The sequence below is a fragment of the Astatotilapia calliptera genome, chromosome 20 (assembly GCF_900246225.1).
Source record: "Astatotilapia calliptera chromosome 20, fAstCal1.2, whole genome shotgun sequence".
NCBI lineage: Eukaryota > Metazoa > Chordata > Actinopteri > Cichliformes > Cichlidae > Astatotilapia > Astatotilapia calliptera.
Window position 1 is genome coordinate 3,680,017 of NC_039321.1, and position 12,883 is coordinate 3,692,899.

Genomic DNA, 12,883 nt, shown 5'->3' on the forward strand with positions numbered 1-12,883 from the left:
AACTTTGGGTACATTTCTGTTCCCGAACACTAAAATGCATGCTGCACGTTTGGCACCTCTATGCTAATTAGTTTTATTTATACAGCGCAAAATCACCACAACAGTCGCCTCAACGTGCTTTATATTGTAAGGTAGACCCTACAATAATACATACAGAGAAAAACCCAACAATCATACGACCACCTATGACCAAGCGCTTTGGCGACAGTGGGAAGGAAAAACTCCCTTTTAACAGGAAGAAACCTCCAGCACAACCAGGCTCAGGGAGGGGCGGGGCCATCTGCTGCGACCGGTTGGGGTGAGAGAAGGAAGACAGGATGAAGACAAGCAGTGGAAGAGAGACAGAGGTTAATAATAACTTACAATTAAATGCAGAGAGGTGTATAAACACATAGTGAGTGAGAAAGGTGACTGAAGAAGAAACACTCAATGCATCATGGGAATCCCTGGCAGCCTACGTCTATTGCAGCATAACTAAGGAAGGATTCAGGGTCACCTGGTCCAGCCCTAACTTTATGCTTATAGTGTCTGTCTCCTGAATCCAAACTGGAAGCTGGTTCCATAGAAGAGGGGCCTGAAAACTGAAGGCTCTGCCTCTTGTTCTACTTTTAAATACTCTAGGAACAACAAGTAGGCCTGCAGAGCGAGTTTTCTACACTAAACTCTCACAGTCTGCTGTGTGTTACGTGATTTGAAATAAAGATAATTTAAACAAACAGCTATAGACAAAACAACAGATAAGTGACGTTCCAGGGAATTCAAGGTCTGTGGTGCTGTAGAGGAAAGTGTTTCGTGTCAACTTGTTGTCAGCAGCAGCGATGCAAAGAGGATCGCTGCTAGAACGACACAATCCTCCAAGTTGCGAACAGACGCCTATATGAATAAAGACACGTGTGCCACACATAGACAAGCGAGTGTTTACCAGAGCGTGGGAGGTGATGACAGTCGGGGTGAGCGTGTTGGTCGCTGATCCAGGAGCCAATAAACTGTTAACTGCTGCATTCACCTGCAGAAGGAACAGGAAGCAACAGCACACGTTTACCTCTAAACACAGCACAATCATTCACTCATACACTTGCACATATACACAATATATATAAATCCCTATAATCCCATAGTTTGGAGAAAATAAATAAAAATGTTAAAAGCTCTGATGTGTTTTTGGATTTTTATTTAATCTTGTGACAGCCAAGGCTCACACGGGGTTAGAGTTCAGGGTGAAAGCGCCTACACGCTGTGAGATTTCAGCAAACCTATCAGTCGATTAGAAGTGTGTCACAGAGCTAACAAACAGACTGCAGAATGATTAAACTTATGAATCATGGACTGTGGAGAAGATTTTTGTTTACGTGTCACATTCATCTTGGTGCGCTCATGATAAGGACTCGAGGACGCAGCACACAAAATATCTTCAGGGTTTTCCTGGATAAAAACATTTTTGGCAACCCGAAAACTTACACAGCTTTACTACAATATTCAAGACTTTAGAGCTCTTTAAAACGATCACCGAGGACTAAACTCTCTACTTAAATTATTTGTTTGTTAAACAACACGTTCTGGGCGTAGCAGGCCTGCTTTGTGTGGGCGTGTCCTATCGCTCCCTGACTCTGGTGCCATCCTTTCCTCCTGCAGAGTCAGCGCACAGACTCCACACAGCAAACGACACTCGAGTCCAAAAGCTGTGAAGAAGAGTCGGTCAGTGCCAGTGGGCAGGCTGGCAGTGTCGTTTCCTGCCGTGTGGAAAGGAGTGCATGTTCCGACTGTTTCATACTTTGTTAACAGCATCGACATCTTTCTGCTGATGTCGCTTTGCTTTTGACAGAAATAACTGCCCAGCTGTGTCCCTATTTAAGATCCTTTTAATAAAACCTAAATCAATAAAAGATATTTAAAGTGATTATTTATGCAGAAGTGGAAATATCTGGGTTTTTACAGAGTTAAAATGAGCCTCTGTGGGGGTGGCCACGGACTTCTGCATGACTGGCAATTAATTTTTGTTACTGTCTTAACAGTAGTCTCTGCATATTCCTGTTATTTGTTGTCATTTGTAGTAGATCCACTGCCACTTTAAAAATATGTATTACAATGTGTACAATAAAATATATATGGACTTTTACTCTTTGTTAGCAGGATATATGTTATAAATTTGTGGTTACACCTAATCTTGTTGTATTCTGAAGTTGTCTTATAGTCATTTACATTTGCAGTATGTGCTGCTGATGTTTAAAGAAAAGAAAACGAACACATCCAGAGCGGCTAAAAGCTTTAAGAGAAAAAGCTAAAAGCTTTTCGTCCTGGACGTTTTATTTAAGTGCTGTGAGACTCACATCACAGACTCAAAGGATTCTGGAAACTTCAATTTATCTGATAAATGTCTAACGTTCAAGTTGTTACATAGCACACATAGTGATGTTTCTCCATTTCACAACCAAAACCTGCATTTTTCCAATGTTAAAACATGACTATATGAGAAAATGTCTTTGAGGGATTCACAGCTAGATGATGAGCCTGGTATCAAAGCAGAGGTGAAAAGGTGACTGTAACTGTTTTGACCAGTCACTTATCCCGCCGGTTGCTATGACATTTGATTTTATGTCATAGAAACCCATAGCAGCCATAGTCTTCCTGACTTTCTGTTTTAAATATTTTTTTTATGTTTGTAAAGCACATCTGAACTTTTACATGTGATGTTTAGTAAAGTGACCAGCAGTGTTGCAGACCTTATCGAGGGAGAGGCCGGGGGGCAGGGAGGGAGAGGAGGGCAGCTCCAGGCCTCGTGGCTTCTTTTGTTTCGGAGGAACGGCGTCCGAGGATGAAGCTGCTGGAGAGGTCACCGGCAAGGACGTCGTCACCGGGGGGATGACTGGATCTGAAGGAAACAAATCGCAGGAATGAAATCTAATGAATTATGGGAATAGACATAAAAAGGCGGTCTCGGTGAGCTCCACCCAGAGAGGGAAGAAAAACCCTTTCCTCAATCAGGGAGATCATCTAAAATGCTTTCCTGTCACCTGTTAGCGTGTCCTGGCCCTCACCCTCTGTCCTCTCCTCCTCTGCTGGCTGCTGAACTCCAACCCCGGCATCAATGCAGGGCGGGGGCGGGCTTTCCACAATGGTGGGGGGAGGCTCTGGCTCTCCCGAGTCACAGATCAGCTGAGGAACCTGGATGGAAGAGCACAGGGCACCACCTTAGCACCATGTTTCTGTTAAACTTTTATTAAAAACCCAGAATTTCCTCCTCCTCTTACCTCCTCCACCCGTTTCCCATCCAGTGTCACCATCTCCAGCAGCTCCTGCTCTGACGGCAGATTCTCCTCCTTGATGACGATGGGTGGAGGACGGGCGGTGGGAGGAAGAGCGACAGAGGGAGGAGGAGCAGCAGTCGTCATCGGCACCTGTTGCTGCTGCTGATTGAGAGGTGGGTTGATAATAACGAACACAGGGGCAGGGTGAGACTGATGAGGAGCAGCATGCGGGTGGTGCGAGGGGAAGTTGGTGGGGTTGGTAAGGCCCCCACAATCCTCCTGCTGTGGGCCCTGTGTGCCCATTGAGACATGAGGAGGGGGGACGGGGCTCACCGTGCCCCCTCCGAGAGTGATGAGGGTGGACGGGTCCCCCATGTTGGTGAGATAAATCTGGGGAGGGTCGCTCAGCGGAGCAGCAGGAGGATTCTGGGAATGTCAACCAGAGACGAGAACGATGTTATTTTCCATCATATTTATAACGTTCCAGTGGTGGATGTTCATACCGAATACTGACAAAGGTGCAAATAATGACTTCAGTAGACGTACAAGTAACCCCTGTGAGTCAAAAACAGGCTTCGTTTAAAGTAGTTTTTTCTACTCTTGGATCTGTACGATGTCACTGAGAGCAGAGATATCTCATAAAGTCATCTAATGCTGGGCATGCACAGTGCGATTTTTGGCTCATTTTGAGCCGATTTTTTAGTCGTGCGACCGTTTTGGTGATCGGCCCGAATTTCGCCTTCATCGTGTATCGTGTAGTATACGTGAGGTAACGAGAAGCGATAAACACCTCACGACCAGCTCCCGATCATCAATCGTTTGGTCGTAAGAAAATCAAACCTGTTTGAAATCCTGTTGGCCGTCCTGAGGGCGTCACTGCAGCCTCTCACACTGCGCACACGCAAACACAGAAATGAAAGTGAAAAGACGGAGCAGCACGGCAGCGCAGCGGGTGATCTGGACACAAGCGATGGAGGCACAACTTGTAGGATGAGGCAAGCTCATCGCACAGTGTCTGTCCAGCTTTAGGTGTTCTCGGACAAGTAACCAAGTACCAGGCGTGACTTTTTACTGACCTGTGATTGGCCATTGGAGTTGGCTGGTATCTGTGGGCTGAGAGCCGGGGTCGGACAGGGAGACGTCTGAGTGACGATGACCTGGAGAACAGAGTCCGCAGCGCTCCCCACGGACGGAGAGGATTTAGACTCCGGTAACACACACACCTGAGGAGGAGGACACGCCAAAAAAGGCCTGGAGTTAGAGCAGCTGATTGCCACAAATAGTGCATGTGCACATGCGTGTGTTCGTCATATGGCACAGACATAGACATGGCACGGCAGCGCAAGGGTCAGGAAGAAAAAGTGTATTAGAGATCCATTTGAAAAATAGAAAAATAAATAAGAAAAAAAAGCATTTAAAAAAAGAAATAATACATTAACAGGAGAAAAAGCTAAATATTGCTTTTACTCCTAATCAACTTATAATGACTACGACCCTCAAGATGGGTGAAGTTAACGATAACAAGAAGAATACACTGATTTGACAAAGACTCTAACCAAATGTCATTGAAGACACAACCAGCCCCATCTATCTATGGGGCTCAAGCGCTGTGAGGCGATCGTGGCTCAAGAGTTGGCAGTTTGTCTTGTAATCGGAAGGTTGCCGGTTCGACCCCCTGCTCTCTCTGTCCTGGTCGTTGACTAAGTAAAGCGCTATACAAATACAGGCCATTTACCATCTATCTGTGCATAGACTGGCATTAGGAGCCCAACAAGATTAAATTTTCACTGCTTAAATGTACAAAGACAGTGATGTGAAAACAAGTGTCTAATATTTCCTATGAACAGCACCTCGTTTTTCTGTTCAATTTTGCTGTGATGTGACTCTGGATCAACTTCAGAAGCAGGTCACTTATTAACTGTGACTAGGTCCTCCTCTGGTAAAATAAATACGTTTGCAAAAAAAAAAAAAAAGCAAATCCTTTCACAACCCGCATAAATCACAGGAATTAAATAACAAAAAAATGTTAGCTGCACAACCTCAAGCAGTGTGAAACACAAAGTCCAGCAGCTGCGCTGAATTATTATTATTATTATTATGATGAAGTGCACAGAGGGGTCAGGGGGTAACATTTAACTCTTTTTACCTCTCTCGGTGTGCGATCAACTTTGGGGACAGGCTCTTGTTGCAGGAGGAGCTCTGATTTGATTGGCCGTGGATTGGGTGAGGCCTGCAGGGATTGGATGGTGAAGGTGGAGTAGAGGCCGGACTTCATGTAGTCGTTTCTGGAGCTCTTCTGGGAGCTGCTGGGTGACGAGCGCTGGTGATCCACGCAGACAGACGCAAAGAAAGAAAAAAAGCAATCAGCCAATTATTCATAACACCCTGGAAACAAAGGAAGTGTGGACGTACCTGGGGCAAGCCCTTTGTCGGACAAGTTGGTGCCACGCCCCCAAGGCTTTTTGATTGGTTGTTTGAGTCGCTGACGTCCCTCCTCTGGCCCTCCTCTATACTGCGTATCCCATCGGGGAGGGAGGGGTCAGGCTGACTTACAAACTTATAGACAAACTTCTGGCCGCTCACCTTCTTTATGATATTCTGAAAGAGGGGGAAAAAATGGTGAGCCTGCCGACCTGGAGGTAACGTAGTACTCGTTTTGCTGCAGTAACAGTAGTATTATCAGCAGTACCTTGTCGTAGTAGTATCTCAGTGCCCGGCTCAGTTTGTCGTAGTTCATGTTGTGCTTGTTCTTGCGGAGCCCCCACAGGCGGGCCACCTCCTCGGCGTCTAGCAGCTTGAACTCGCCGTCCTCACTTGTCCAGGAGATCAGGTGACGCTGCCGCTGGTCCTCCAACAGATGAAGCAGGAACTGCCACAGCGTGATGGACGGGTCCATCGCTGAGGACACGGACAGACAGTTGAGGATTGTTTCAAAAATAAAGACCATGCTTATTATAGTCATTTATGGGCAGCTGAATAACCACTTAAATGCCACTTAAATCCAGCTATTAGTTATACTTTGGAAGAAAGGAGTTCTTTCACTGGCTGGCAGGAATAAATATTTAAGATTTCAAAATATTCTAAAAACACTTCAGCAACTGTATTTGAAGGAGACATGTGAGGCAAAACTTTGCTTTACATCTACACTCCCGGGCATTCCCAGGCGCGCCACACGCAAGCCTACAAAAACAAACAAACAAAAAAATAAAAATAATAAAAAAGACGAGGAGCACAAGTGTCACCGTCTGCACGGCTGCTACGCAGTCTGCTGCCCCCCGAACACCTTGTTGGCTCCGTCTGCATCCCAAGTGGAGGATGCAACCCAGAAGGAAACGGCGATCAATCCTGGGAGATGTGCTTTACATTCAAAACCATCTGCTACACTGGCTTCAACTCGCTTACAGATTAGCCAGCATATCACACCGCTCCTTTCTGTGCCCAATTTTTCATCTGTCAATTTTTGAAGAAGAATCATGTTTATTAAATCAATTACTTAAGACTGATTAAAATAATGGAGACTATGGTTTCCAGTCAGAAATCCAGCATAAAGCTCAGCGTAAAACTGCTGCAGGAAACCAAACAGGTCATCAGAGTAATGAATGACAGGTGAGAGCACAGGTGGGCCAGCTCACCTGAAACAAACATCAGTTTACGGTATAAAATCACAACAGAAAAATAATCTGCCACAGTTTTACGAGGAAATAATAAGTCATTTTAAAGCTGAAACTTGCTTAAAGCCTCGGAGTGTAATACTTTCTGACTGTCAGACACAATCACACAGTCAGGGGATTTAAGAGAATGAGTACTCTCCAGCAGAAGCCAGAGAGAGACTCCTCTGAGAAGGTCAACATTAAACAGATTACACAGAGGGAGATGCCTGTCAGCCATGGAAATGAACCTCATTACCATTGGCTGACCTGGTACACAACTAACCTATCGAACACCTTGGAAACCATCGCCATGGTGAGACCTTTCATCAATGGTAACCAAGGGTGAGGAGAGAAAAACAGAGCAATGAGGAGGGTTCACTGCTGACATCAGCTCACAGGCACTCAGTACAGCCACTGTGGTGTCAGCATGAATCTGACACACGGAGGACCAGGGATACTCGGAGGAGGATGTGAAGCCCTTATTAATGTTAATGATAACGCTGAAGATTATTATTGGTTTTTAGCAGTATTTACAGTTTGTTTACAGTTATTTGTTGTTGGCAGCAATAAAAAGCTGACCTCTATAGTGGGATGGTCACCGCTGTGAGAGAGGGATGTGATGTGGTCAGAGTGCGATAATATACATGTCCACATTTTGAAAGCAGGCGCAGTAGCTCATCTGGCCATCTTGATTCACAGGTTATTACGTGAAGTGACAAATGTGACCTTGACCTTCAGCACAATCACAGGATTCACAGAATCACCAATCAGCACACAGCGTGACCTGACCCTGGACGGGATAACCCACCCAAATATATTAAATATCTTAAATTTTTTTCTTGGATGTGTATTTTTTTATGCATCCAAGGGGACGCCACCATCCATGTTCAGCTTATCACTAGCTAATCCCCTCGCTCTTATTTTGAAAGTCCAGTTACTGCTAACTAGCTCTGACTCCTCTAGACTGGGCTCCATCTTCCCGAGCTTGCTGCGGTGCGTCACTGTGGAGCTGCACTCCAGTCCCAGAGTAAAGACTCTGCATTATGGTCTAATTTATTCTATACTGGACTATTAAAATATTTAAAGAGCAGAACCTTTAAATGAATATTTATCTAAATAAATAATTCAAGCAAATGTACATGAAACTTATTGCACCGTGCAAGTTAAAGACACTGATCCAACTTTTCCCAGTACTGAGCCAACACCCATGATAAAATGAATGATCTGTATCAATTACTATGAGGAGGCGGCTGGGATTCATTCTTTACACATACGGAAACATGTGGCTCCACTTAAACACAGATTTCCTAACTTTGTACAATAAAATGTGACAAACAAATGCATGAAAACTGAAAAGCATCCAAATGATCATAAGCTGTAAGCTTCTTCCATACTATGTGAGCCCTCCCTCCCAGCAACCCACAAACCACTGCTGGCATGCCACATAGTAAACAAAGAAGAACTGGATAAACCAGGTAATCAAGTTTGGGAGCGAGCATCAGATCCAAATCAAACACCGTTCCAGACTGTTACTGTTCGCTAGTGCAAGTGCACATAATTAGGCACAGTCAAACTCAATAAATCAGAACAAAAAGAATGTAAGTGAATGTGAAGAACTGCAGAGACGTCAACAGAAACAAGTTTTAACTAGCAGAGCAGAACGGTTTACTTTTTCTTTGAGAGGTTAAAAAAGGAAAAGCCTTTGCTCTTCAAACAACGCTATAGCTGCAGACAAAAGGGAAATAAAAGCACCACAAAAGCAGTACCTGGGTAAATACACTTTATTATCTTCCACCACTGCTGCTCAGTAATGATAGAGCAGAGGCTTCAGCAGAATTCTTGGTGTGCTGTTTACCTTGTGCAGGAACAGCAGAGCAAAACCGTGAACCTGATCTCTGCAGGAAAATTCACACAAACACATGACGACGATTACACCAGATACAAGGGCGCTGCGCGAATTAATGAATGCAGCAGCTAATCTCTGCGCGCAGGTTTCAGCGTGGCACAGAGACGAGTCAGATTGCCCTCACACTGTGAGCTGACCATAACAACCACCGCCGCAGACGGTGGGAATCCCATTAGAAATTCTGGTTTCTGAAAAAGAAACTGCATCTGATGAGTTAAAAAATAAGAGCCGGAGCCGAGCGACTCGTGCACCTCTCTGCTGACAGTGCAGCGCATTTATTTAACCTTTATAAAAGCTTCTTCCTCCCCCCAGCTGCCTGATCTTCTGTTCCATCAATCCCTGTAAATAAATAATGTGAATGCTGTTTAAGCATTTCACATAACTAAAACCCTCTGCACTTTTTTGGCACTTAACTACTTCTGTATACTTTGTGCTACGGAAACCGTTCTTTTTATGAGTTTTATTTGTTGGTTTGAATGAAATGGAAAAATCTTCTAATCCTCTTTAAACCCACCCTACTTTGAAACGTAACTAGTTCCGCATACTTTGAGCTAGAGAAAAAACTTTAAACCGGTCCCAACACCATTAAGGTATTACTAGTTTTGTTATATCTTTTATGGTTTTCAAAAGCCCTGCATCATGGATGGATGGTTTTCAAACAGTGACATTTTAAAATTTATAAAAGAAAAACTAGAAACTTAGGCTACGTTCACACTGCAGGCGAAAGCGCATCAAATCCGATGTTTTTGACCCTATGCGACCCATATCCGATCATGGTGTGACAGTGTGAACGGCACAAATCCGATATTTTCAAATCCGATCTGGGTCACTTTCATATGTGGTACTGAATCCGATGCATATCCGATGTTTTAGAAAGCAACTGCTGTTTGATGGTCAAGTCGCATTAAATCCGTCTTTTATGTCACCGACACAAGACAGACGCCAATTATCAGCACCGGAGAAGCGCCCGAGAAGACATCGCAAATGCTTCCTGGCCATCCAGTGAAACTGTTGGGAAGACAACGTTGGAGAAACGTGAACATTTTATTTGTACTGTATAATCTGCAGATTCTGACAGAAATCTGCAACTATCCTTTGAAGCACCGCTCCTCTAAAACAGCAATCATGATCATTATTAGGCCAAATGTAAATAACAAAATAACTTTATAACTTAAAGCAAAATTGGGAAACGTAAAGTCCGAAACAAGTCTTTATATTAAGGGCCATCAGTCACACAATGCTGTTTTGGTCTGGGTCCAAACAGAGTGCGTTGTGTGTGACGTCTTCTTTTGCGCATGCGGGCTGTTTTGAGGGTTCACACTAGAGCGCGTTTGCTGTCACATTTTATTTGTAGTGTGAAGAAGCAGACAAAAAATCAGATTTGATCAAAAAAATCTGAATAGAGCACTAAGACCTGCAGAGTGAACGTAGCCTAAGACTCAGTTCTCAAACCGATTACAACATCTCACTCTGTGTATTTGCACGAGTCTGAGCTTCGGTGTAGGATTTTTGCGACAGCTGCAGATCAATGCTCCAAGTTACAAAAATGAAGAGGTGACTGACTGACCAACGCGCTACAAAGATTGTCTCTCACAACACAGGATGTGATGTGAAAATCGTCATGTGACACCTGAGACACAAAGGATGCAGTGAGCATAAAAATGACTTAAGGATGCAGACACAAGCTGCTCCTGAAAGGTGGATTTAAATTCAGCAGATTCAGACCAGTGACTGTATAAAAGACACTGGTTCAGACTGATTGGCATAGAAACACAGAGGCAGGTGTGTATCACAGTGTGTGTGTGTCCTTATGTGCAAACATTGCTGTGTGGGGACATGCGTGTCCACATTTGTGTGATAGGGGTGTTTACAAACTGCCACCAATCAGAAACTGCCTGCTGAGCTAATTTCTGCTCTTTTTCTCTTGTACAGCATTTATTTCAGCACTTCTTCATTTTGATGATCTTCAGCTCCAGTTCTGCTCTTTTTTTGTTTTGAAAAAGGAATTTTCAGCAATTGAAGCTCAGTTTAGCTACTACTTGTTTTTATTTAGTGCATTTTCAGTTTTTGGTACCCTTGCTTTTTATACTTAAACTGGCTGAATCTTAATTCTACTACAGCCAAGATACTTGAGCAACTGAAAAACGAAATGCCAGAGTCAACATCAGTTGCAGCCGTAGTTTTATAATGAACACGTTCACAAGTTCAGAAAATAAACTATTACACATCTAGATGCCAGAGTGTTCACCGGTATGACAGCTTTGCTCTGTCTTAATCCATATTCTGAATACGCAGACTTTTCTGAAGTTCCCACAGAACAAACGCTGAGAGGAAAACAGAAAAACCCAAACACAGACTGAGTCGAACCACTGGTTTGTTCCCAGAAACCACGTCCTGTTGCACTGTGGTTTCTCTGCTTCCTGACATCAGTTTGTCAGTCAGATCTCAACATACTGTTCTGGTTACAGGGGAAAGTGTCTGGTTTTACTAAAGGAAACTAGTCTTCAATCAAACTTTGTCTGATTGTGCAGCTTAAAAATATAAAAGATTAATTTGTCAATGATTTATAATATCAAAGGAAATTAAACAATATTTTGTTACCTTTTGGTCGGATAAAAAGCCTGATTGATTAATGGATTTAAAATAGAAATCACGATTTAAAACAATGGCAGTTTAAGATTTTTCTAGTGGTGTGGGTCTCTCAACCCCCTTTCCCTTACCATGGAAAACAAGGCCGTGTTCGACGATCGCGGGGAGCCCTCATCTGTTCCGAATGACCCTTCCTCCTCTCCTCCTTTATTACAACTTCAACAATGTTTACAACCTCCCTGCATTTTTACAAACAACTGTTGTAGTTTGTGTGTGTTTTTTGGTGTGTGTGTGTGTGTGTGTGTGTGTTGTCGGCCATAAACCAAAGAGAAAAAGGAAAAGAGGATTACACCAATTATTTAAAAATAAATAAACATAAAAGGGAGGAAGAAAACAAAAATTCAAAAGGACGTTCCTGTGATAAAAACTTCAATGGCAGTTTAAGATACCTCTTTTTCTAACACTGTCGGCTTTTCTGAAAATCGTTTTGTGGCTAATTCCTCAATGCCAATTAAACAGGAATCCATTCTGACAGTAGCTCTGCATGACTCACAGTTCAAAACAACCTTGATAAATCTTATACTGAGCCGTGGTGCAGCCCCTCAGTTCTTCCCCTGACTGAAACAGGTCATTTTAGGTCGTCTCTCTAAGTCGAGATTCAGAGATGCCCCTGAAGTGCTTGTGGTTCGACAACCGATGAGCCAGAGCCGACAGACAGGCTGCTTTTAGGGATATTTGGACTGTGTCTGTAGCCCAGTTACTCAAATACTATATCACTGCTATTGATCTCTGTGTGGGTGAACAGTTGGCCACTTTCTGAGTTTTCACATCTCTTCTAAACAGCCAAGTATGGCATAAAGTATGGAAACTGTGATGCCAAAAAAACAAAACAAGATAATAGAAATATGATTTAGTTTCATTAGAATATGTTCGTCATCTGTCATAGATAAAGGAAACAGTATATATTCCTGTATGAAATGCAATGGGGTAATAAATGACACCCACTTGGTCATTTTAGTCGCCTGATGATTAAGGCCATCTTAATCTTTAGACCTAAGAGTAGAAATAAACTCTCTGAAACTGGGTGTTTGGGCAGTCTGAAGCTCTTTTGGTGCACATATATGTCCTCGTATATACGCTGCCTTCATTATGTTGAAACTTTGACTGTGTTTAATATAATACAGCATTAATGCACTTCAATACGAGCTTTGACACCGATTCTATTTAAGAGGAAATGAAAAGAGTATCAGATAGCCCCTTCAAGAGCAGCAGGAAGGGGAGGAGTCAGAATATAACCTGCCAAGCAGGCAGGTTAGATTCGCAGATGCTCTGAACCTGGCAAGTGGCTCACAGTTTAAAATCAGCTCTTTTCTTGAACAGATTCTCTTATTTCAGAGTCAACAAAGTCAAGAGGTGTCTGGAACATGGCAGTGAACATGTACTTTCCTCCAAAAACACAGACTGACACAGCAGATAAAGAACTGAAGACGAAC

General features: G+C 43.3%; 1 protein-coding gene across 2 annotated transcripts in view; it reads right to left on the bottom strand.

Moving 5' to 3' along the window:
- The window catches only part of elk1 (ETS transcription factor ELK1), a 28,067-nt gene that overhangs the window by 7,546 nt on the left and 7,638 nt on the right, over positions 1-12,883 (bottom strand). For both annotated transcript variants that reach the window (XR_003270812.1, XM_026154093.1), the window contains 8 exons: positions 5,935-6,143; positions 5,658-5,843; positions 5,392-5,565; positions 4,322-4,468; positions 3,249-3,671; positions 3,012-3,162; positions 2,721-2,869; positions 923-1,006 (listed from right to left, as the gene is read on the bottom strand). Coding sequence is in view for 1 of the 2 variants with exons in the window: in XM_026154093.1 (XP_026009878.1) it covers positions 923-1,006; positions 2,721-2,869; positions 3,012-3,162; positions 3,249-3,671; positions 4,322-4,468; positions 5,392-5,565; positions 5,658-5,843; positions 5,935-6,143 (1,523 nt within the window). In the remaining variant the exon portion in view is untranslated. The remainder of the gene's footprint in view (positions 1-922; positions 1,007-2,720; positions 2,870-3,011; positions 3,163-3,248; positions 3,672-4,321; positions 4,469-5,391; positions 5,566-5,657; positions 5,844-5,934; positions 6,144-12,883) is intronic.